This window comes from Chroicocephalus ridibundus, chromosome Z (assembly GCF_963924245.1).
Source record: "Chroicocephalus ridibundus chromosome Z, bChrRid1.1, whole genome shotgun sequence".
Classification (NCBI taxonomy): domain Eukaryota; kingdom Metazoa; phylum Chordata; class Aves; order Charadriiformes; family Laridae; genus Chroicocephalus; species Chroicocephalus ridibundus.
The window spans coordinates 24,576,809-24,603,469 of record NC_086316.1 but is presented as its reverse complement, the minus strand read 5'-3'; the positions used below and the strand labels follow the sequence as shown (position 1 = coordinate 24,603,469).

General features: G+C 39.6%; 1 protein-coding gene across 4 annotated transcripts; it reads right to left on the bottom strand.

Annotated features, from left to right (window-relative positions):
• Positions 1-1,650: 1,650 nt before the first annotated feature.
• PJA2 (praja ring finger ubiquitin ligase 2) lies at positions 1,651-24,909 on the bottom strand. Of its 4 annotated transcripts, none has more exons than XM_063320864.1 (9): positions 24,816-24,869; positions 15,136-15,333; positions 11,514-12,585; positions 10,843-11,028; positions 9,241-9,423; positions 6,897-7,008; positions 3,057-3,171; positions 2,639-2,754; positions 1,651-2,318 (listed from the first exon to the last, which is right to left on the bottom strand). In XM_063320864.1, the coding sequence occupies exons 2-9, from the start codon at positions 15,329-15,331 to the stop codon at positions 2,187-2,189; spliced, it is 2,112 nt and encodes a 703-aa protein (XP_063176934.1). In that variant the 5' UTR covers positions 15,332-15,333; positions 24,816-24,869; the 3' UTR covers positions 1,651-2,186. The 4 variants fall into 4 exon arrangements, with proteins under 4 accessions (XP_063176934.1, XP_063176933.1, XP_063176935.1 ...); XM_063320863.1 differs by lacking the exon at positions 24,816-24,869 and adding an exon at positions 24,057-24,809; XM_063320865.1 differs by lacking the exon at positions 24,816-24,869 and adding an exon at positions 23,965-24,062.
• Between the last annotated feature and the right edge of the window lie 1,752 nt (positions 24,910-26,661).

The following is a 26,661-nucleotide window of genomic DNA, read 5'->3' as shown; positions in this document are numbered from 1 at the left end:
AATCCTCAAGCTTAGCTCTTGACACTGCTGGTTAAGTCTGGAATCAAGAGTGTCTAGCAAGAGGATTTCCAACTCTTGCCACAGAAGTTAACAGTAATTCTCTTTACAAAACACCATGCTTAAGAGATTATGTGAAAGCCAATGTATTGTGCCATTCCAGAGAGAAACAAAGAGAGAAACAGGCTGGTTAAAATAACTGCAACATCTGCTGCAAAGGGGAGCTACTGAAGAATGGAAGTCCATCATTCTGGTGTTTTTTTTTACCCTGCGAGCTATACAGGTGTCTTCATTTCCACTCTCTCTTAAATCTACACATTCCATACACACCTCAGATGAGCTTTAAAGGCTGCATTCCTATTTTATCACCTGTGGTAGCTGGTAGCCATGATCAACCGCTCTCCACAGCACTAGTTTGTAACAGAGACATGGAAGATTACAGCTTTTCTTGGATTCATATGAATTCTACCAGTGAGTATGCGTACAAGTCTATGTTCCTTGTCACTTTTCCCCGGATCCTACTGATACCTACTTCAGCAAATATAAAGTTTTAATACAGGAAAATAAGCCAAGAAGGAGCGACACATTTCACTTTTAACCAGTATCCTATTGCTTTGGCTTCCTAATACTTTAAGTTTTGGAATTGCAAAATTGAAAACCTCAGGAGCAGACTCATGGCAATTGCCACCAATTCCCTGTTCTGATGCAGTCCAAACTACACTGCAAAGTGCACGACACAACTCATTCTGTCCCTCAAACATGAATCTTACCATCTTTCACTGCTAATAAAAGAATATATTAATATTTGTAAAGAAATAAGATACTATGATGGCACCCATAGTTATAAATGAGAGTCAGTGAGCTACTATAAGATTTTTAATCAATCACTTTTCCAAGAGCTTAATTCACCTTAATCTCGAAGTTACTGGAAAAGTCTGTAACTCTTTTAAGAGTGTTCGACTAGACACCTTGTATCTTATTGCCAGGCACCAACCTGTTTAGGAATTGTGTGTCTATCCAATGGCGACACAAGTTTTTTTGAAGCCATTAGTATACATATACCTACCCAAATATTAACTTTCTGTCCTCTAATGATTAACTGCATGTCCCTTATAGTTTTTGTGTACATTAGAGTATTATTTATAGAAATACATTTTAGAGACCAGTCTTTTCTCCTTTAAAATACTAACTGTAGCATTACCCACTGCAACCAATGCAAATACCAGAAATGCTACCAATTTTAAAATTTCCAAAATAACTTTACAATTATCCTAATAGCCAAGTATTCAAGTGTGTTTCTCAATTAAGTGAGTGAAGTCTCTACTACCATTTTCAAACTTAATACTCCAAGAGCCAAAAAATATTTTAACAATATCTTCATTAGAAAGCAACCTCAGCCCTGATATATATATAAAAATAAATATATATATCTGAAAAAGAGAGAAAACATGCAGGCATACAGGAGACCTAATTAGTAGAATGGAATTTAAACACAAATTGAAGGAACCAGGTGCCCAGCTCTTACAGATGCAACTTCTTAGAAACTTTGAACTTCAAAGGCTGAAATTCCATAGTTCATAGACTTACTCAGGACACAGGGTTAAAAATGGTGCTAGAATTTATAAGAGGAAAAAACCACATAGAAACAAGTCATTAGTGTTTCTGACTTTAGGAAAGTTTATTATAGAGTGAACTGGTATGAGACATGGTTCCATTATGCATTTTTTTCCCCACTGAAATCAAGTTTTACCACTGCTGGTGTCACAGAATATCTTCACATTTGATGCAGATAGGAGAAATCAATTACAAAGCCTAAGTTTGACAAAACCAAGTAATTCAGTTATACTAGGTCCAACAGGTCCTAAGTGTAGCTTTAATAAGCTGCAACTGCACTGCAGCTGCAAGAACTTGGACAAAGTGACACATTAATTAACTTCTTGGAAAAATTTATCATATCATAAGCTTTAGACTTTACAATTACCAACAACATTCTAACCAATAGTCTGAAAATTTAAGCTATTATTATAAACCTTAAGAGTTTAGAAAGTGTTGGACCCTCTTCCTAAACTAAAATATATCATATAGATAGTATTTTACATACAATATTTTATACATATTTGCTTTCACATTGTAATTAAACAGGCAAAATTTACATTTTTGCTTTGGTGGCAACGATTTAATTTCAGACACTAGTTTGAAGTTCCTGTAGTACTGCGAACAGGCGATGGCAAATCATGATCAGACAGAAAGGAAACAGTGGCAGCATCCACTTCAGGAGGCATGGGTGCAAGCACATGACGACAAACCGGGCATGTTCCTGACTACAAAAAAAAGAGAAAAAAACTCTGGGTCATCTGCACAGTCTGCATTCAATTCTATTGGAAAACTAAAGATTATTGTTCATGAAGTATTTAATGTCTTCACAACAGCACTGTCTCAAAGTCAAATTTGACTGGATGGCTAACTGGAGCTAAGAGACAGCTAACAATGCTAGAATTGGCTTCCATACTGCATAAAATTAACAATCAGTTATTTCTTGGTATTCATCCCACATTTTCAAAGAGTTACAAAATGTTCTTCCCAGAAGAATGCAGATACTCAAAAAACTCCACAAGAGCCTCACCAACCCTGTAGTACTTACCTTTTCTAACCAAAGAGTTACACAAAGTTTGTGAAACAAGTGATGACAGGGCAGCTCTGTTATGATTTCATCTTTCACATATTCACTGCAACAGATAGTGCAACACTGCTCTTGACCTACACCCATGATGAAGAAAAAGCATTGTTATCTCAATTTACATCTAAAATGAGCTGAAATAAAAATACACATCTTATCAACAGTATCACTAATGATTACAAAATATGACTACACTCCAGTAAAGATTAGTTTTCCAAACTGACCAAAGTTATATTCAATCTGATTCAAGATTCAAAGCTCTTAGAACAGCATTAGCAGCTGCACAGTAAGTATGTTTAAATACTGCATTTATAGTATTACAGAAAGCTAGATTTCTACTTATAAACTTTGTGGAAATTAATTCTTAATTATTTTTCCATACCTTCATGAACATCTGTGACAGTAATCTGTGGGAGACAATCTATGGTTTCTTGAGTAGCTGGTGGACAAGCCTGTTCAATATCAAATCCAAGAGACTCCAGATGTACCATAGCAGTCTGAAAAGGGTGAGCAGAGACCAAGTCCTCTTACTCAAAATGTAACATTCCACATGAAAACACATAAGCAAGAAAAAGGAATCCAATTCTAATATGGAATTCTTTCCAATTCTTCAATGGAAGTTATGTCTGTTAGACTAACCATTAGATCAGTTTTATTTTTGTAATGAATGAGATGAAACTGAAGGTCAAAACAATAACAGCTTGTTGTTTAAACTTTCTTAAAGTACCAAGACAGAGTCACAACTAATTCTCTAATGAATACTTGTTCATTTTAGAAAGCTTCAGAAAAGACAGCAAGTCGAAAATGTAATAAAGCTTGCTAATACAAAATTGTCGTTATGTTTCACTTTCTTAAAATAAAAGCCTCATTAATGTGTTTCCCGGCTTCAACTATTGAACTATTCAGGTACAAACAAAAATAGTAAGTACCTACTAATGTAGGCTTTCAGAAAAAAAAAATCCACATACATGTTTCTCATCTGTATAATGACTTAAGACATAGTCCTCTGAAGTCCTTGTTTGAAACTTAAATTTTTCACCCTGCTAAATCTTTAAGACTCCAATACTACAGGAGGCAAACTCGATGTTTAGACCATACATTCAACCCCACAAGACACTGTAAGGATGCAACACAGATCTCAGACTGGTTATATTTGCTAAGAAATGTACTAGACATACCTGTTTGAACAGCAGAACAAATTGAAAATGAAGAGCTGAGAACACAGAAGCACTGAGTTCATACACTAAATGAACTAGTCATACCTCTTAAGTACAACTACTCACTGCTCTAATCAGCATGCAGATTATTTATTCTCATGGCTAGAAACCCCCCTTGGTAAGAAGTTTAAGATAACCTGACATTTTTGTAATGTTGGGGGCACACTTAACTAAAAAGCCCAAAATATACTAGAGAGACACTGGATTATACAGAAACACCTTCCATACTCTTTCATCTTAAACTGTAGAGAAAGTTATTGGAGTTGCAGCCTGAAAACATGCCTTACTTTTATCACAGTGGCAAAGTAGCTCAGGCAACCATCCCACCATAGTTCTCAACCATCAGGTTTACATTTACAGGCAGATGTTTGTGGCAGTAGAGATACCAGCATGAGCTAGCAGACAAATATTTAGGGCTCCTACTGCCACAGATATTCTCATCTCGAAGTTTGCTAATTTAAAAGAAATCCTAGGACAGTTATCCCTAGTGCAGTATGCAAGTCCACCTGCAAGACAGGTAACACTTCTCCAATTTAACAGCTTAAAAACATTAAGTTCTGTTACAGCAGACAATACTGCCTTACTAACATTAAGGAAATTTTAGTATTTGTAACAGTATTTTGCCACAGCTGCAATGGTCTGAGAAAAATTTGTAGGCAAAAATACCATGCTTAATCAGATTAACTACTACAGCTGGAAAAATTAGATAATACCCCAAACAGACAGAAGGATGCAATATTACATATGTGTCAAACCTCCAGGAATACAAGTTTATAGTCTATGTTAATCCAGTCAGGGACAGGGTCACATCATATTTTATTACGAGATTACACCGGACTAGCCATTTGCAAGTTCTATTTTCTAGAAAGCAGAAAACACTATATCCTGATCCTGTCTACATCTTGCTGTGGTCATTAAAAGACAGGAGCTCAGCAAAAAATTAAAATTAATTCTGGATAGACATTACAGAGCCTTCTTGTACTCACTTTCTCTCAAATTCCAGAAATATTACCTAACATTACCTGAGAAACATTAAACAGTTTGGGGTAATCTTTGCTTTTATTTTCTGAACAATTTTAGTAACCATCTTCATACTGGAAAGAGAGGTGCTCTATATATTCTGCTTGAGATTTGGAGGAAATACTCAGAATTACTATTGAAAACCTGTGTGGTCTATTTGGTCACAGTCAATCCAGCTGTTCGTTTCATTACTCAGTTACCATTTTCTGCTGACTCATCCCAATTATGCCAGACTTGTATGATCACTGTAAAGTTTCAGACACCTAAGAGCTAATTTCAAGCACTAATACTATTTAAGAGAATTGGCTTTCCCTCTTGTTGAACATCCATAGCGACCTGCACCACAGGTCCCAGAGAGTAACTACCTTTGTAGTCATCTACCTGCTTGCCAAGTGTGTTCAGTGACACTAACATAATTACAGCATCTTCTCAGCCAGCCATGCACAAAGCCACCTAGGATTGCTTTTACAGGCTGGCCTGACTAGAGTGCACACATTTCTTCTGACAGAGTAACTAAGGAAATGTTGTTACACAGTAATGAGAAAGAAAACCTCAGAGCCATAATAACCTCAGTCTCCTCTTTAAGTGTTGACACAGAGATTAAAAAAAGAAAGTTTCCCCTCTATACACAGATCCTCTTGCTTTGGTGCAAGGAAGGGGGTCAGCTGCTTCTGTAGTTCTGTCCTTTTTGATGTAGTGAGAACCAGCAGCTATGAAAGAGACAAGGAATTTTCTCTATAAAACTTTAGAATACTGCTTTTATAGTTAAGGATATCAACAGACCTCCTACACATTAATCAGCAGTTCTGAAGTGTCTCCAGATGAGTAACACTAGCAAGATCCTACACAGCAGGAGAAGACCCTATGGTACTTGATCTTGAATAACGCTGACCTCCCATATACCTCAGGGGATGCACAATACCTGGGAATTGAATGACTGCCAACTTCAGGGAACAAGCCTTCCACCCCCTTGGAAAAACCCCAGGAAGTTTATTCACAAAATCATTTATTTTGCACATATTCATAGAAAAAGGTAATCTATGACTGTTCCACTGACTCTCAGCTTTAGAAAGCATTTCAAAGCATCCTTGGTATTTTGTCTGCAAGCACATTATGACCTACAGTCTGCCCTCTTCACCCCTTTTAACTAAGAGCTAGGAGTCAAACTGCCCCCTGATGCCCCTAAACTTCTGTCACACACACAAAACATTCAATTTAATTGTTGTAACACCATATTATATGTCGTCAAATCATTTAACTCTTATTTTTACAAATACCCTGCAGGGAAGATTTCTGGCAGTGCAAGAACTGTCACATTACATCAAAGTGAATTTCAGCTAGCTTCATATTCGCTCTGACAGTGACCTACGTAACACAACGCAGACGACAAAGATCATAACTCTGCTGGTTCTCAATAACAAATGCTCTTATTTATGCAAAGGTAGACAGATAAAAAGAGATTAGAACAAGGTAAAGTTAAAAGGCTTTTTTGCTTTTGGGTGGTTTGGTGTTTTTTTTTTTTAATTTAAAACACGTGGAGTCAAGACAGTCAAATACAGAAGAGTCTTCCACTGAGGAATAAAAATATGAGATATCCAATTGTACTCTTGCAAAAAAAAAAAAATGCTGGCATGATCCATAGTCACAGATCCAGTTATGAATTTTCCTTTGTTATGTAGGGAATTTGGCAACATTCTTTACAATAGTTTAAATAGCATATGTTAATACTGGTAGAAATCAGTATCTTTTTTCCTTTAAGCGAAAATACATATTCTAAAAGGAGCAGCACTAACCAGAGACTTTTTGCACTACATTTAAAAGAACATTCAACATTTATTTTCAAGCTTGGAGATCTGAAAGTTCAAGCTAAAAGAGGAAAGTAATTTTTCCTTAATTCTCCTTATTTTCAGAATATGCTGTAAAACAATTCAGTAATAAAAGCTTACATCACAACATCACTAATAGCAGCAAGAATATTTGAATACCTCCATAGCTTGTTGTAAGCGTCCCTCTAGTGCCATCAATGTGAGAAACTGAGGATCCATATAAGGAATGGCTTGAGCAAGCCCTAGGCCATCCCCAAACTCATCAAGTATTCTGAAAAACATGAGTTAAGAAACATAGTCATCATTTCAACGTAAGTAGTAATAACATCAGGGCTGGGTACATCAAATTACTGCACATCACCTGCTAACAACTGTGTGCGTATACTCTCATGAGGTGGTTGTGTTGGCCCGGGCTGGCTGTCAGATACCCATCCCACTGCTCTTGGTCCACCACCTCAACTGGATGAGTGCATAAATAAGCCTAAAAGCTCATAGGTCAAGACAAAGACAGGGAGATCACCCACCAATCTCCATCCCAGGCAAAACAGACTCAACTTAAGGGAGAACCTTAATTTAACTGAAAGGTTGAGCCAGGTGATCTTTACAGGTCCTTCCCAACCTGGGCTGTTCTATGAATCTGTGAATTTATTGCCAACAAAAAGGGATTTGGATAGTGAGAAACAGAGACAAAAACTAAAACGCCCTCCCCTTAGCCCTCCCTTTCTTCCCAGGCTCAACTTAACTCCTTCATTCCTGACTCCTCTGTGTCACCCTGACCCAGGCAGTGTAGAGGGACAGGGAATGGGGACTGTGGTCAGTCCATGGCAGTTCCTCCCTGCCTCTCCTTCCTCCTCACAATGTTCCCCTGCTCCAGTGCATCGTTCGTCCCACAGGCTGCAGTCCTTCAGGATAAACTTGCTCCTGAGAGGGTCCTTCCCACTCACTGAACTTCTTCACTACCTGCTCCAGCATGAGCTTTACAGAGGCACAGTTTCTTCACAATATCTTCCTGCTCCACTGTGGTCTTCCCCAGGAGCTCCAGGGGAATCTCTCCTCAAGCACCTGGAGCACCTCCTCCCCCTTCTTCTCTGACCTTGGGGTCTACAGCTGTGTTTCTCCTGAATCATCCTCAGTCCTCTCACACTCTGCTGTGCAGCATTTTTTAACCCTTTCTTAAATACACTTTCCCTAGATGCACCACCCTGCAGTGGGGCTGCTGGAGCCAGCTCTGTCCCATATGGGGCAGCTCCAGCCTCTCCTCACAGAGGCCACCCTGCAGCCCCCACTCCCAGCACCTGCTCCCAGTAAAGTGGTACAACTCAAGACAATATGGACTTCAGAAGAACATGACAGGAGCTTTTACTGTTGATTAACCCTGAGTTAAAAGGACACACAGTTCAGCTAATAAGTTTCAGACATATGCTATTAAGCTCAGTTTACAACTAGCATTCAGATTTTGATTACATTGTGTGTCACAGTTCATAGCTTGGCATCTGCTTTGAGTTTTATTTTCCACATTCAGAGACCAAATATTAGAACAGGCACAAGCAAAATCATGTACAGATCTGCACATGCTTAGACAAACTACTAGAGAAGCATCTTACTTCATATTTTGAGGAATTAAGAAGCCTACCAAGTCTAAACTCCAACATTTAAACAACAGGTTTTTTCCATATCCTGCAATTCCTTTGCTAGCTTCCTGCCTGGCACAGTAAGAACACACGCCTTACTTCTAGCTGGGACTCTCATGCATTTGACCCTGTTGTGCTTTTTCACAATAGAACTTCACAGAGAGAAAATACCAGTGTTCTTGGTATATTTACACTGTAGTTTGTAATATTTTTAATAAGCAGAAGAGAGCAAGTGTTAAGTCTCTCACTGGAAAGCATTCTGTCTAGCTCACTCTCACTTTAAAACAAACACACTATACTACTCCATGATTAGCCTGTGTAAGCAGTTAGGATCACTTTCTTCCTGGTATTTGCAGAATTTTTGTAATAAGTATATTACAATATTCTTCAGTATTCTAATGACAGAAAATTGAGTGAAGCATTCAATATTATTATAATATTAGGTAAGCCCATGACATTTCAGAGAGACATAAAATAGGCCTTTAGCTTCTGATGTACACCAGATGCAAAAGAGAAAAAGAACAATTATAGAACTGCACTGACTTGAATGCTGATTACATTCATATTGCTTTACTTTTTTATACTTCCACTGTACTTACCATCTTGAAAATTAATTGAAAAAGTACACTCATCTCTTGAATATTTAGTGCACCACAACTTTCTGAGATCACAGTCTGATTTAGCAAATCTACATCCTTGTTCTCTCCTTAGAAGAAACATCACTTGAAGTACCTTAAGGCTTTAAACTCAGATTATCAGCCTTTGAAGCAAGTGCATACAGATAGCCATGAGTATTTTTGACATCTTATATAAAAGGAAAATAGTAACTACAAAACCTCTGAAATTAATGCAGGAAACTATCAAAGGCATACCTCCACTCCACCTCCAGCTCTTCACTCACACTGGAGTCATCCTCAAGGTTGTTATTTCCATCCAACAGGAACAATCCAGGATGCACAAAATCACTAACTGGATCATCTTCCTCATCACTGCTGCTTTCTTCTTCTCGGTATTGTAACCAAGGAACCTCTCCTTCCTCCAATAATATCTGTTCCCTTCAAAGAAATAAATGAAAAGCTAAAACTAAAGATCTAGGAGAATTTGCCAACACATGCAAGTAACAAAAGCTACACATACTACAACAGCTGCATGTTTCTCAGACTGCAGTCCCAGTTTAGGAAGTTAGTATTTGCTGTAAAAACCAAGAAACTCCCAGTGGTATTGGCTCCAGACTCAGAATCTGGTAAGATCCATGATTCTGTTGCAAAAATTATTTGTCTAATGCTCAAGGCCAGTAGTAGGGTAAGTAGCTTGCTTTGTGTTTCCCCTAGTACAGGCAGTATCCCTGCCAGGGCTAGTATATTTCATACTAAAGATTTTCTTATTCATCTACAAGGTCCTAAAGCCACTAAAAAGAAAGGCTCTCTTGACACCCTGGAACAGCCTTCATGGGGAAACTTGGCCTGAATACCAAGAGTTATTATTTGCAAGAGAAACTATCTGCATAAGGAGAAAGACTCTTCTCATTTCTGCAGGAGCACAAGTCACCTGGATGTTTAAAGCCACAAGGCTCTAAGTCCCACTTTCCTTCTCAAAGAGCAAATAAACAGGAAACATGTTAAAAATGGGTGCATTTGCAGGCTGTTCACATCAAAGAAAGATAAAGACTACACAGCTCCATTGCTGTTGTTCTCAAACAGATGAGTTTTCGTAGTGTTTTCATACAGCCATGCTAATTCTCCAAACCTCAAGAGACAGCCATACTAAAAAAGCAGTAGCAGAGATTTGGACTGCTTAGTAATAGGTACTGTCTACCTAAGAGTAGAAGCTGGAAGAACACGTAGGCATGGCTTGTTGCTTTATAAAGACCCAAACTAAGAATAGAAGTCTCATAGTAGATGCTTAGGAAAAAAAGCCCAACTTTCCTTGGCTATTTACAGCTACAAATTCTGCCTTGCAACAAAGGCAGGCACATTTTATAAAATAAACTACTGAATGCCTGGAAAAATAAGTACGCAGCAAGCAAGCAGTTCAAGTTTACTTTAATCACTGATAGGGCTACAGAAATAAAAAGCAGCAGTGGAATATGAGAAACAAAAAAGCACAGAGATAAACTGCTTTGCAAGGAGTACTAAGCAGTACCAGAACATGTATATGTTTAAAAAGCCGGATTAGGCAAGTTACTTATAAAGTCGGTATATCCAGCCTATTTTCCTTGTTGACATTACCAATCAATGCCCTCTCATTATTTCTGTATCTTTCATAAAATACAATTGTTTGCATAACATGCCATTTTTTCCCTGATTTGAAATACATACGAGTACTCAGATTATTTTGATGTAGGCAAGTGATTATTGCTGGTATAGTAACTAGTTTCAGAACTGATGTTGTTATTCTGTGTAGTGTCATGCAGATACTGTGTTACTGCTGACATCAGAATTTACACAAATTTAGCTAATAAAATAAACCCATACCCTCCTTGGAAACAGACAACCGTGTTCTCCTCTTCTATGCCACTGCTGCTGCTCTGCACTTCAGGCTCACATTCCTCCCTGCCTGGGACAGTCTCCCAGATCTCATCACTTGAGGAATGGTCTTTGTCTGTAGCAGCAATATAGGAAGGCACAGCTGTAGACCATTCTCCATCACTCCATTCTGACCTGCAATTTAAACAAGGCAATGGGGTGTGACTTTTAACACTGCTTTAGGGGAAAGAAAACGAACACAAACATATTGTGACTTCCTACTTTTCTATGAACTTTCAATTATTACTTTCAATATAGACTTTTTTCTAGCAGAAACTCATTTTGTACTATTTAGAAATGTATTATAAAGCAAGTATACACAAAGAGCTGATTAAAAAAAATAAATCGGTTCCTAAGAAAGAATTCTGCCCATCCCACTTTGCAAAAAGGTTTTTTTTTCTTCCCCCTCTGCATTTGCAGGGTACATAAAACAACTCAGGAATACAAGCCCAGATCCACTATACGCATCTTTCTCCTAGCACACAGAGAAGATAGCAGCAGTGACACTGATAATACCCACGGTTGCTTAACAACCAATAAGCAATGTTGGCCTTACCTCTCAGCCAAACAAATAGTAAAGAAATGAAGAATAAAATGAAATTAATAAAATGAAATTTCACCTGTCTTCATCATCATGGGACATGGAGGAGTGTCTGTTGCAGTCTTCAAAATCATCCCTGACAGTGCTATTATCTAGCATGTTTTGTTCTTGAGCTGCTGTATTTTTCCTTAGGACTGTTTCTGTGTTCTTTTGATGACCTTGGTACTCTCTTGTGTCAAAGTGCATACTAGAACTCATCTCTTCGCTATTTCTCAAGGCGTACTCAACATGGCCTTGCTGGATTTCAGCAACTTCATTTCTTCTCCAGGAACCACCTTTCTCTTCATTGTCACTAGGGAGAAGCTCCTCTCTCCCCAACTGGTTTGCAGGACTTTGTTTTCTTATTTTAGGTCTCACGACTTGCTCAGGTGAATTTCCTTGGTCGGTCGTTCCACCAGTGGCATTTAATTCATTAGCAATTGCTATAGGGGTTCTGATTCCAACATCCACTATATTTCTTACCGGCTGTGTTTCACAACTGGCACCAGTCAAGTTACTTTTCGGTATAGCTTGATCTTCAGCAGAAGATTCAAATGCCCTGTTGTTTGGACATGTCAAGCCTGAATCTATGCTAAAGTAACTCATTAGAGGCATTGGTCCTGCTTCTTCATGACATTCTCTAGACAAACTGTGGCTGAGCGTGAGCAATCGGGACTCTAAGTCAGTAAGAGTCTCTAAGCCTTTTTCTAACTCAGAAAACTTACTATCTAGCGTTCCCTGAAGTACACCTTCTGCTTCACTTGCCAAAGAAAATTTGTCCTGAGCATCATCTTCCTCTCCATCACTGCTATCTGGCTCATAAGAGTCAATGTTTACAAAGGCAATTCCATTCTGACCATTCAAATCATTATGCCCTTCAGATGCATATTCTGCAAGGTCTTCAGAATTTTCATAAGGATTCATAGAGTTCCCCGAGATTGTGTTGCCTTCCAGACCAGAACAGAATAGAGAAAATGGTGACACGTTTGCTTGAAAAGTCTGGCTTGATACACTTTGGCAAATGGGTTCTCCAGTTCCAATATTTTCTAATGGAGGCTCATCCAATAAATCAGAAGAAGCCTGAACCGATGGACTGGAATCTTCACAGAAAGCTGTAAGGAAGAATACACCGGAATAATCAAAAACAATTGAAATATGCTCATCTAGAGCAGCTGTTCAGGAAAAAGAAATGACAGTTCACTACGGCTCCAGTGCAATTTGATAAAGAGAAATATTTACCAGAGATGCAGTCATTCTTCATTAATATATTTATGTTCTCACTTATATAAACTAAGCATACAGAAGTAGACTTAAATGATATAATTTCAGATCAGCCTGACAGCAAAAACCCAAGTATTAAATGAACATGTGCATAAGCAGCATTTTTACATTGTTTATGGAAAAGGGAATTTTAAGATGAGAACAAGATATCTGAAAAAAAACACTAGAAGATTAAAAAAGCTGCAACATTTCTTTCCATAAGTTAAAAATGGGGCTATCCATTCATTAACTGGCTAAATTGTGCCTCCTGCCACACTCAGACAAAGCCATTTATTGCTACTATAAATTACATACTAATAGCACTATGTTTTCTGCATGCAGCTGGGAGTGCAGCTCCTCATAAGAAGAAAATAATAGTAGGGATGAATGTGGACTTACAGTTAATAGTTACCATCATCACAAATTCAGTTGTGTTATATCACACTTGAACACCTCTTGCATAAAAGGACAATAAATATCAAACCCACTAGCAAGACTTAGAGAAGTTAAAACATGTATACTGCTGCTACTACAAAATTAATGCTTAGTTCAAGTCATTTGTAAACTCCTAACCAAGGCAATAGTCCAAACTACTTTTGAACGTACAATGGCTTGCATAACTTGAGAGTACTTAAAAGTTTAAGTCAATATTAAGAGATTTGGAATCTTAACTACAAGACAAAAAAAAGAAACATGCACAGTTAGTTGAAGGATTCCCTAGCATGTCATTTTAAAAACAGTTAAGAGGTAGGAAACCATGTAAAATGAGTGTTCCAAGGTTAAAAAAAAAAAAAAGAATCTCATCTAAATAGATAATCCATGCCTAAGTTGGTGAATTCATGGCACTGAACTCTTACAAGAGCTGTGCCTCTCAGCACTAGGAGCATGGCTTGCAGGAAGCAATGCTGTAACATCACATTTTATCTAACCAAAATCTTGAAGTTCCTTCACAAAATTGCTAACAGCTGAGGCTGGCAGGCAGACCCCTCTGGATATCATCCAGTCCATCCGTCTTGCTCAAATAAAGTCACCTGTAGCAGGTTACCAACAACCAAGTCCAGTCAGGTTTTAGTATTTCCAAGGACACCTCCTTCCACCCATCTTCCACAATTACTTAGATGTATTGAAGAGGTAAAGCCAATTAGCAAGGAAATATGCAGCATATTTTAGGTAGCACCCACCCAGCAAAAAATAAGTATTGACTGGGGAATAACGTAACATAGTTGAGGTAAGGGAAATAAGTCAATCCAAAACATTTCTCAAAGAAATTTGAAAAAAGTAATATAAAAACAGACCAAATATAAAAGGAAAGGCATTTTGTTATTAGACTTAATATAGAAAATGAGTCACTTCTAGAATTTATATACAAAGAAATTGTATTAAGAAGGAGATAATATGCTCTAAACTGCATATTTCTTATAGCCCCTAAAATAATAGCATCCTCCTCTCCGAATGACTGAAACAAGAAAGGTGGCAGTATTATAGAGAAGATCTCCACAAGTGTCAACACTGCCTTACAGGAAATAAACCTTTAACTAGATGAAAGCGTAGAAAATATATAAAGCACAAACAACTGCAAAAACATTCAAGTTCCAAAAAAATAAAACCAGCCCCAAGATGATCTACTCACATAACAGTCTCCAACAGCAGAGGCACATGACAGAGTTAAATTAGCACTATGCTATTATGAAATAAGGAAATTAGGAGGAGAAAGCAGTATAAAATAGTCTACAGAAAGGAGAAAAAATTGGAAGATCTGAGCCTATATCAAACTTCTTTTAGAGAAAACCTCAAATAGATGGGATATGTTTCTAATCCAACAAGCCATTCTGTATTTCTCTATGAAATTACTATTCAGATACTAAAGTCACAAAAGACAGTTTGGAAAATAATAACGTTAAATATTCATTAAACAAGAAAGGGAAGTGGTCTGATTCATACAAACAAATAAGAAGAGAACCTTTGAAGATCTTTTACAGGCTTAAATTAATTTCCACTGGAACTACACTAAAATTGGCAGAGACAGAACAACCTGGTCCATGATACACTAAATATTTCACAAATAGAAGATTATAATTAGTATTCTCTTCCAAGTGTGATTTGCAATTTGATTTGAAGACAAAATAATTTGAATTTTACAGTGTTATGGCTATCTAGTTGGTTAGAATGCATTAACTCATTAAGGAATGCACTTCATGTAAAATTAAAGAGCCTAAGATAAACTGTACTTTAATTCACTTTCATGTTGATTTTCATTCTGTAAAGCCATATGAAATGTACTTTACATATGTTATTTAAGTGGCTACTCTCTTCCCTTCATATTTCTCTATGTGCCTTTCCCCTCCACCTCCACACATCCCAGGTTGCAATTAAATGGCACATATGGAGAGACATGCACTTACGTAAAGAATTCTCTTGTTGAACATCCTCCCACTCTAATTGTTCACAGCCTTCGTGTTGATGTTCATCTCTGCCTTGGCTATTCAAAGATGGTCTAAAGCTAACATAGGCATGTCTTCTCCCATATCTTCTGCCTGTAACACTCTGATAGCCTTCTGCTGGTTTGGACCAGGCAAGTTTGCCACCTTTTTGACCCATTGCTACGTGAGATTATCGAGGAAAGAAAGAGACAGAGAGATTGCATTAGACAACAAGATGTCTTTACAGTTTTGCCCCTCTTCAGCACTTTGATGTAACTTTTTTAGCAAGGAGTTTCCCAGTTGTCTGAAGTCTTGAGCTTTGCTAACATGATTGTTAAGAACCTGAAGTGTTCTGGGCACGTATGTTTTGAAAGTACATAACAGAGTTTTCATCTACATTAAATAATATTGACAAACACCAATATTGTCCCATCTTAACATATTTGTAGTAAATAACAGACTTTACTAAAAAAATTTAAAACTCAAGTTCAGATGTCTCCTGACTTTTTTTTTTTTTAGTGTAATACACTTTTGCACATATCTTTGACACAACACATACGTTAGCTTGCAAAAAACATTTGCAAGCACTATAATGGAAAAAGCCTTCAGGTAAGGCAGCACAATTTAGCCAGCCCTAGCTAGTTTATTTCTGTGACAGGAAAGCACAATTAAACAAATCACACCTTCTAAAACAGGAGTCCCAAGGAGAAGGCTTTATTCTTTACACTAGGTAGTATGTTCACGCATGGCCATATAATGGAATTGCTCACATATGGCTCCTATTTTTATAGCAGTATTCCCAATTAATGGATCTTAATGCTTTTACCAAGAAAACATGGGATAAGTAGTACAAGGTAACTTGAAAAACAGCAGGGAAAGCTGCCAGTATTGTAATGACGGAAGATTTTAAAATAGCAGTAGCATCAGTTATTAATAATCTAGCATAAGTATTCACACCCAAAGGCTGTTCCTTGTACAAATGCAATTAGACATTCAGTATTTCAGATGTTCAGTGTCTTTTTCATGTCCCTCTAAGTCACTTTTAATCTTCACTACATATGGAATTAACATAGTAGCTTCTCCGTTCTTGAAGCTCACCAAACTGAAAAGGAGACACTGAAGTCCAGGAAGATAAAGTTTCTAACCATTAATGCAAAGTTTTCTGAACTTCAGAAAAAATAAGAAAACTTTTTTCTTTCCTGACTGTTAAACTGATCTGTTCATTACCCTTAAAAAGAGACTATCTATACGCAATGACACCATTTATTAGCAGTTATTTTATGCAGCTTTAAGCAGTACAGCCACTAGTAAGGTTGGTTGTTGCAGTATGTGGACTGTCTAAAAGATACAACTGCACAAATATACCAACTGTCAAAGAGTCCAAGCAGGTTTGTTTTTTTTTTTTTACTTTGTTTGTGTTTTAAACTAGCATCACTGTTGAAGTTGTCATTTTGCTAGGACTGACGTACAGGAAACTAACTTTGTTGCTGCCTACCTAACATAAATAATGAAAAATAAAATGCAAGGGGAAAAGAGAAATATTTTTCTTGGGGCTGCACTCTCCGAAATCACATAATTCCCTTAAAAGCTTTAATGAAGAAGCAAAATGAAGAAAGCTACCTATTGTAAACTATAGCTTCTAGTAGAAGCTAGTCTTAAGAAGTTCAAATACATAACATTCTACAAGGCTTTGGTCTATAACTGTCAGCATGGCAATTCTGAAAACATTTCCTAGCAATCTGCACTTCAAATTTCTGTGGAAAAAATCCAAATATTTTCTACCCGATCTTCCCTACAGACAAAAAAAAAGGACAGAAACTTGAGTAGTAAAATGATGGTGGAAGATTCAGGGCCTCAGAAAAAAATGTAAGTTCCAGGAAAAGAAAAATAATCTCTTTCTCTTTCAACCTGACATGGAAAAAATTAAGGTTGGAGTAAACCAAACAAAATTACATTCACAATAGAACACCTGCCACAGGAGTCTAAAATATTACTGTTTCATTCCCAGGGAAATTGACAGCAACAGTGAAGATACCTGCAGTGCTTAAAATTAAAAGGCAAATATTTACAATTCGATTTTGTAAAATTGCACCAGTTAAGGAAGCTATAGCATAAGGAGTCTTTTATCTAATTTTGTCAGCTTCACTTCTTGTTATCTTTATCCAATTCTACGAAAACATTTGCTACAAAAATGTTGTGCTATAACTTATCACATTATAACTACGTCTCTAAATCTCCCTTAAACCATGCAATCTTAGTCATGTCTTTAGTCCAGTCTTCTTCCCACACATGAAATCTCTCCAACCATAGCCCAGTCCCATGAATAGTGCAGAAGTCCAAACACATCCATCACCAGCTGCAACAGGGCAATACTGCTTATTCCTACAGACTTGGGATATAGCTCAGTTGAGGCTTTCTAGAAAAAATTAGCAGGTATCAGAGGCTTTTTTCTCATTTCTCTATGAAGCTCTATGTAGTTTGATTACATATAGTCTCTCAATATATTTTCAGGGATTTGTCCAACCCTACCCATCCCACATAAAACAGAAGCTAAAATGGTCAATTCATTATTAACTACACAATTCCTGCAATCTTTAGAAAGGCAAAAACTCTCTACAACTAATGCAAGAAAGAGTGGACTGACAATTAATTCTCTTATTGAGAATATTAACTGGCTGACTAATTAAGTCAATGAGCAAGTCAGGTTTATTCAAGCAAGCTCTGACAATTCTTAAATTTCTACTGGTTATAACATGCCCGGTTAGCAAACCACCAGAGGGAGCTGACAATGAGCAGTCATAACCTAACTTGCAGAGCAAAATCCAACAGATTAGTAAATCAGCAAAGCAACAGAGAATCTGCCCTCAAACATGGTAATACCAGTGGTCAAAACAAAAAAGGTAAAAATACAACAGAACTGCCTTATTCTTAATTTTAGTTTGTTCTCTAAAACACCAGTATTGTTCAAAACCAGATGTCCACTCAAGAGAGTCAAACTCTCTGAATGCAAATGTTTTTTGTTTTTTTTAAAGTGATTTTCACAGCATGCAAAGTCTTTAAAGCTGGGTGCAATGCACTACAGTTTTTGCTCTAGATAATTCTCTCACATACAGAGTATCTCATCTTGTGTTCAATTGTTCTTAAAAAATACATCATGCAGTTATTTTTCCACCCTTGGAAAGCTTTATTGGATCAATATAGTGAAAGCTTTCACCAGTTACTGAAAGTTTGCTTGTCACATTTGGTTTACAGAAGAGGTTAACTTCTACTTAGTTACAAAATAGTTCAAACACAAGAGCAGGAGCCATGCGCTTATTTGCCTATATGCCTAAAATATGCAGCATTTAAGCATCTGAAGCCAGAGACCAATTTACAAGAAACCCTGCAGGCAATCAAGTTGCTGAGACACATAATACCCTCTGTCAGGTCCTTCTGCCAGGCTACCCAAACCTTAAAGGTGGGTATTGCTCTGTCTTCTCTCTCTGAAGGTCAGTTTAGTGGGCCTGTTCAAAACACACCCAATACCTGCTGACAAGACATAGTTCTGCAAAACTGACCAGTCTTAGAGATGCAACACACCAGTGACTAAATAACCAAGGCAGGGGACACAGGCTATTTATGCACTTCTCAGGCTAAAGAATTGTCCTTTCAAAAGGAGAATTCAGGTGGAGTCACCTGAATTCCTCAAAGGATCATTAGCAGCCATCATAAAGCAAAAAAGCATTTTAGATTACCAGAGCCGGATTAAAAAAAAAACACAAAAAAAAACCAGAACGGGGGTAGTGTCCCAAAATACACAGTTCACAAACAGATAGGTCCAGCTTTTCACAGGCACTGCCTTAATCACTGATGCAGAGCAGCATACTTCACTTCTACAAGCACTGCACTAAGGACTCCACTCCCTGGAGCCAACAAACTACAGGCAGTAACACAGAAATCCTGAGAAAGTAAATGCAATCCACCTGACCCACATAACCACCCTGTCCTCTCCCACAAAAAACCCCATTGGTTTTCCAGAAGTAACAGTGTTCAAGGTTAACTGTAGATGCATGCATATATGTATTCACAATCTAGCATTGTAACTTCAGCAGTCAGAAGTGATCCATCCCCTTGAGCACAATCCTACATACAAATCTCAAATCATTCCAATTTACAGAGTCAGATTTAGGACAACTGAGTCTCCTGCTCAGTTACATCCTGAGTCCTCCAACAGGATCCCAGTCCTCACCCACCGAAACCCAAACACCTCCCTTTACTCTCCTCCACATTACCTTTTACTCTCCCCTGTCCTCTCAACCCCCTCGCATCATGCACACTAGAGAAAAAAAAAAAAGGAGAAGCAGCTTTCTGGGATCAAGGAGTGCATGATCTGCATCTACAGCACTACTCAAATAAATCACCATCACCCATGCAGATGTAGGATGCCAATTGCAGCATACACCCACCTCCTAAACAGGGCAAAGTTGACTGCCAGAGTTACAGCTGGTATGCTGATCTTATTTGTGACTCCCAGAACTGCTGTGACCTACCCAGATGGCATCACTTTGTTGGAGCAGAGTCTAGTCCATAACATCAATGGTAAAAAAAAAATCATGTAAATTAAAGAAATTGCAGTTTATCTAAAGTACTTCTGAACATCTGAACAAAATCTTGCCTTTTATCCAAGAGCTGAAATACCTGCCTTTACATACCTAGCAATTTTTGTAGTTTAAGGAAAAGGTAATCGAGTTTGGTAGTTTCCACTGAAAAAAATATACTACATACAAGGCTATTTTCAGTTAAGTATTCCATCAAATTTACCTGGATCTTACTTTCACCCTACTATATCCAGTTTTACTTCCTTCACACAGTCATATCCTAGGCCCACTGTATACCTCACAGAGACAAAACAAAATTAGGAGTGTGGGGCATGGCAGGGGTGGGGGGGCAGCAGTCCGAAGTGGTTTTCATCCCAAAGAGGGGATGCATTTTCTGCTGCAGAAGGTATTTAGTTATGTAAGTAGCTTTTTTTTTTTAAAGACATGTAAAGTGAGCTTTAAATATCTCTCTAAGTAGTATTTTTTTTTTTCAATATTTTAATAACTCATAACTTTTTCTGCTCTTCCTCAGACTTTTCCCAGCATTCTTAAAAAACTTGCATACATATTCTGGTCTGAATCTCACCAACACTCTTTTACACCTATGAATTACAGAAATCATTGTCTTCCACAATGCAAGAACAGAATCTCACAGTCAAGGTTTGAAAAGGGAATGCATGTAATACTGACACAATTACTGTTTTCTTGGTTACTATCTTAAAAAAGAAAATCTGCATTTACTCCCAGAAGTATATGAATGCATTTGGCTACCAAATAGGTGAATCTTAAAAACAACTCACTCTTGACACCCTTTCCCTTACCTGACTAATTCTGAACCATAACGAAAGCATATCCCTGATCAACTCAGACAAAAGTTCCAGCTAAAAATAGTCACATTATCTTTTAACTGTATTATTCAAAATTCTTTATCTGTAACCAATATTCTATATCTCTTTCTGTCCTGCAGGTATTGAAAGTTTCCAAGAACAGATTAATTAAAGAGAAATGTGAATTAGAATGGAGAACTTTCAGTTTTCTAAGCACTACTGCTTAGGATGGGGGAGAGATTACTCCATTTCGGTTAACAGAAGAAAGGCATGGAATAATCCCAAAAAGGGAAAGAAATATTTCAATAACTTAACATATTACTGTCACAATTTCCCTCTCTTGCCACTATGGGCAGATTGACACTGAAATTCTTTAGACATTTTATTATGCTTACAAGCTCCGAACTAGGTACACTGACAAATTTCCATTCAAAACAATGAATATTCAGTTAGAACCTACCTTCACTGTCTGGATTTATCTAAACCTTAGAAAGCCGTACTTCATGGTGTAGCCCCAGCAGGCAGCTAAGAACACCACAGCCACTCACTCACTGCCCCAGCCAGTGAGATGGGGGAGAGAATCACAAGAGTAAAGTCAGAAAATTTCTGGGCTGACACAGAAGCAGTTTAATTATTTTTTTTTAAAGAGAATAGAGTAAAATGAAGAGGAAAAGAAACAAAAGCAAGGAAAAAAGAATGATGCAAAAGACACCCTACCTGTTCACCAACAACCAGCCAATGCCCAGACAGTTCCAAAGTCACAGCAGCCTGGCCAACCTCCTTTCCCCCCACCAGTTTTATCCCCTAATGTGACACCACATGGTCCCAGGTATCCCTTTGGCCAGCCAGGGTCAGGTGTCCTACCTGCATCCCCTCCTGACTTGCTGTGCACCCCCATCCTGCTCAATGATGGGGTAGCATGAGAAGCAGAGGTGGCCTCAGTTCTGTAAGCACTGCTCAGCAGTAACCAAAACATCCCTGCGTTATCAACACTGTTCCCGGAAAAAAAATCCGAAACACAGCCTCATACAAGCTACTATGAAGAAATTTAACTCTATCCCAGACAAGACTACTACACCATATCATAAGCAAAAACTAAATGTTTTTCTAAAGGATCAGATTTATTCATCCAAAAGTTCCTTCTACAAAGTATTTGGTTTAGGTGGCTTTCTAGGATATTTGGGAACGCAGTATTGATTATTTCCATGAGCAGTATCAGCTCAGCTACACGTACACTAAAAAATGGAACATGCTTCAGGGATTCGTTTTTCAGGCTTTAATTATTGTCTTTTCATTGACCTTCCAGGTCATTTCGCACTTTCTTTTGAGCTATAGATGCCACTAAGTCAACGTTTTAACTTAATATAGTTCCTTCTCTTTGCCAGGGGCTTAAAGTAGCCTGTGGTCCAAGTTCTATAAGCTTGCACACTGGTCTACCACTGAATTCTCCTTAAATGAAAATAAAACTTTTTTACCTCTCAGACTACAGAAACTGAGTATTTTGTTAATGACTGAAACAGCAGCTGGCTACACCTTCAAACAGATTGACCAGTTCAGGTGTCTGGGATCTCAGTAGCGCAAAGGATCCTCTCAGCAAACATGAATTGCAAATTTTTTCCACTATGAGCCTAACTTTGGAAACACAGCATAGGCAATTAAAGATATCCGAAAAGCTTATTGTCACCTCACCCACTTTAATGACAAAAATATTTCTGCATTTAACACTATTTAGAGAGATAATGAAAGTATCGATCACAGCAAATTTATATTTTGTGAACACTGCTGGGCTTTTCAACACTTAAGTCACTCCAGAGATAAGGGGAAAGTAAAAAAGGTAACAAATTCTGGAGCACCAAGTTACTGCCTCCTCTCTCATCCCAGTTGCAGGCAGCAACATTGGAAAAAACAGACAAGCCCAGCCTATTAATAAGTGGCTCCAAGACTGGTGTCACCACCACAGTTTTGGGGGTTTTGATAACGGGATGGCCTACATGGCACCAGCCTTGTTGGCGTCAGATGGGATTCACCTTTCTGAAAGGGGCAAGAGGTCTCTGCTCATAATCTAGCGGGGCTCATTGACACAGCTTTAAACTAGGCTTGAAGGGGGAGGGGGGGACAATATCAGACTTAAATTTATCAGAATAAATTTGCTCCCCATACTTTGTTTGTTCAAAATATTATTCAGCAATACTAGGATAAACCACAAGCCAGGGCCTGTCTGCCTTACAAATGCATTGTCCTCAATACAATGGGATTCTGGCCTCTAGTGCTATAGAGCACAGTAATACTTTTTGTTTCATTCAAGACCTCTTAAGAGATCAAGAACCAAAACAACACAACTCAACAAGTACTATGGACCACAACGGAGATTACGATATAAAAATGGTAGCAATGCCATCTTAACTTTTTGCTACAAATACCCATTACGCTATTTGCTGAATTAGTCCAATACATCATATGAGTATTTTTCATTCACTAGGCTAAACTGCTTTTGCAGAAGTAAACATCCTCATGGGAGCAGCTAGCTTAACAAGGTGATAATTCATAAATATTTCTTATTTTGATGAGGCTTTGATCTGTATAGAACTTTTGCACGCTACTGACACTGCATTGCAATTCACTGAGTTGGCAAAGGAAATAAAAAGAAAAAAGTATATTTCAAAGAAGTTTCCTGATCATGCATTTTAATGCAACTTCAAAATAATGATTTTTCTGAACAACATTTTCAGACATTTTCCTTTCTTTAATGGGTAAGAAAGGACAGGAAATCATATCTTTGCAAGTCTGACTCAGCTGCAAGTGAACTTATTTTATTACAGATATTTGCTTACTCAAGTTAATATGCATACTTCTCCTAAATGAAATTTACATCTATAAAGTATGTATTCTTCATGATTTGTGCATTAAGAGAGAACAGTAGTAGTCTGACAGCACTCTTTATTGCTACAGGACATAATTTATTTCTTCTAGATACAGTGTAACAGAATTTTAATCAAAAATCATTCCTCTAAACTGCTTAACTGTGTACACAGACAAGTGCAAATCAAGAACCACACTGAACGAATGAAGTGTCTGAACATGTCAGATTACAGAAAATGGACCTAAATGCAGTCTCTAAGCTTTCAAACACATCCTACAAAGTATTCAGCACCACAGTTACAATACCAACTTTTTATATTTTTTATATCTTTGTGCACTGTGCAGATTCACATGCTATGTAACATATATATTCTTCATAAGAAGTGTTAATTCACCAGCAGCAGCCAGTCCAGCATATCTGCAGTGCCCAGTATTCTGAGAAAACTCAGGTCCACCACAGTCAGCACAGCTGAAGGCAAGCAGTTCAAGTGAACCCACTTAAGGTGCAACACCAAAGCACACACAGCAAACACCCTCCAGGCTCTCACCCTGGCACAAAATCCATCCTGCGCAGTATAACTACAGGTTAATGCACTTTTGCTTGTGTGGGGAAAAAAATGCACGCTTTTAGCTGGTGCACCTTAACACGTTTCCTCTGGATTCCAGGCCCAAGGCACATTCCTTCTGTCCCTTAGTTTGGGGGTGGTTCTGCTCACAGCCCACCAACACCTCTCCTCCAGCAAACAGGCAGTGTCAGTGCTTCATAACCGACTCCAAGCAACGTCAAGAGGCTCACTTTAGAAATGAGCCTGCTCACACCCGTTTTTATTTCGTCTAAGGTAGAACTCAGCCGGCAGGGTTGCCTGGGCAGCACAGGGAGCACAGGCCCGCCGCCACAGACGGCTCTCCGGCCTCAGCACCAGGCTCCCCACCTCCGCCCCGGGAGAAAGAGTCACCGTCGCAATGTTGTGGGGAAAACACCAGAAACAACCAACCAGCCCCAAAAAAACCAACTCTGAAGTCCTGCCCGGGCCTGCTCTGTGTCTGCGAGCCGTGTCGGCTTCCCCGCGCCCATCGGGGGAGCCTCTCACGCACGCCGGACCACCACGGCCCGCTGCGCTGAACGGAGGCGGCCGCGCTGCCCCCTCGACCGCAGCACCAGCCGGGCCGCCCCCGCCCCGCAGGCCCAGCCCCTGAGAGGAGGCTGTCGCTCCGCGGCCCAAGCGACCGCCCCGAGGGCTGAAGACGGCAGCGGCACAGCCCTGCTGCCTGGGCTCCACGACCGCCTTCTCTCCGCGGCCCGAGGCCGCAAGCAGATCCCCGGGATTGAGCCGAGGCTGGCCCGGCCTCGACGCGCAGCCGCCGGGCCGAGCCGGGCCAGGCCGGCGCCCGCACTCACCCCTCCCGAACACGGCTCGCGCGCCTCCCCGCAGCCACCGCCGGCCTACCCACGGCCGCCACTGCAGCCAATCCTAGCGCTCTAGAGTCGCCAGCGGCGGCCAATACATGGCCAGGGGGAGGGAGCGGCGACCAATCCAGACCGAGGGGGCGGGAACGGAGGCCGCGGGCTCGCCCCGGCCGCCCACAGAGGGGCGGGGCGGGGCGGGGCGGGGCGGGGGCGGTGCAGCGTCGGGGATCGGGTCAGGGGGCTTGGGGAGTCCGTGCTCGGCTGCCCCTTCTCCATCCGTCGGCCGGCAGGGCCGGGCCCCCTGCCCGCATGAGGGCTGCGCTGTCTCCCGGGTGTGCCCAGGTGGGGCGTGGAGGCCGCGGCTAAGGTGGGCTCCCGCGGCAGGAGGGCCGCTGAGCTGCTCTCCCCGAGTCGTGCGAGCGGGGCGGCCGCCGCCGAGGTCACAGGGCCTGGCCGGGCCGGAGGCAGCCGCGGCAGGGACGCCGTGGAGGCCGGCGTGTCTCAGCATCGCCAGCGAGCTGCCCGCCCGGAGCTGTGCTGCCGCTCGGGTTTCGTGTTCTTGGACTGTGTTTGTGGCGTGTTCCTGAATAAATTACTGTTAGCCTTTTAATCAGTCGTTTACTCATGCAGAGTGAGTTCACCTCTGGGCTGGTCGCTTTTATCTGAATTTAGAAGGAGATTTTACTGTTCATAGGCAGACAGAAAGCAATTTCACGTTTTACTGCGGAGAAGTGGGAAAGGGGTGGCTCATGGTAGGACAGAGATATATGCACAGCATCAGGTAGTGTACATTGTACTAAAGAGGGAGATAAGCAAAAAGACATACACTTCAGAGAGCAAAGAGACAGGGGCAGAGCAAGGGAAAAGAAGGAAAACAATGGCCTGACGTGGGAAGAGCTGTGGTATGTTCTGTGCATACAGAAGGCAGGAGGATAAGCACACAGCATTTGGGATGAAGACAGCGCACAGACAAAGACGAGGCCAGAGAAGACATGCTGCGCGTTGTCACCTGTGTTCAGCTACTGTTTTTATGAAGTTTGAATATTGATTTTTATCAATATGATTAGTGATTCCTTGGGGAAACCTCTCATTATCAACTTTGTATAGAATACTTCAACTAGCATACACTTAACATTGTTTGACTCTTGTCAGCGTAAACATCCCTATGCTCTGTTCCAATAATAAACACATCCAGTTCTTGAAAAAAAACAAACAATATTAGGTAATGGTATCCTAGCCTGCTTCCATCTACAACAAAAGCTTTTTAGTAGTCCAGTATTACCATGTTGGGTACACTCTAAACATAACACTTAGGAATGAATCATTAGTGAACACCCATATCTACTTGTTGAAACATGACAATCAAGATGGAGAATAAACTTCATCCCCAAAGCAGGAAACAAGTGAAGACTGGACTTAATGAAATCTCCCATATTCCTGCTGCCACTCAGCAACAAGAATCCCCGGTCATCCATTTTCTTACAATTCCTCCCCTACTCTCTTAACATTACCAGTTCAGTTCTTTCTCTTTGGCTCTTCTGCTCTTCCACATTTCCTGTAATTTTTTTTCACATCTATCCATTTTATGCAAGAAAAGCGAGAGGGCATACTGTGGTGACTATCTATGTGCTAATACATTAGCCAGTACATGCATGCTGACTGCTAGCCAGGAAGCTAAATATAAATATAAATGGCTAACTGTAGAGTTCATGCTCAATAGAATTGATGACTTTGCTTTCTCCTGTACATAGCTGCTGATTTTTGCAGAACTTACAGAAATCTGAGTATGTTGTAGATGGTCACCTGACTAATAGGGATGAAGAAAAAGTGGAGGCAT

Bases quoted from the DNA above. Each gene is read 5' to 3' on its own strand.
- PJA2 (XM_063320864.1), bottom strand. From the start codon at position 15,331: ATGGGTCAAAAAGGTGGCAAACTTGCCTGGTCCAAACCAGCAGAAGGC. The intron at 12,586-15,135 runs GTAAGTGCATGT...TCTTCCTTACAG, and splicing joins TCAACAAGAGAATTCTTTAC to CTTTCTGTGAAGATTCCAGT. The intron at 7,009-9,240 runs GTATGCCTTTGA...CATGTTTTTCAG, and splicing joins GAGCTGGAGGTGGAGTGGAG to AATACTTGATGAGTTTGGGG.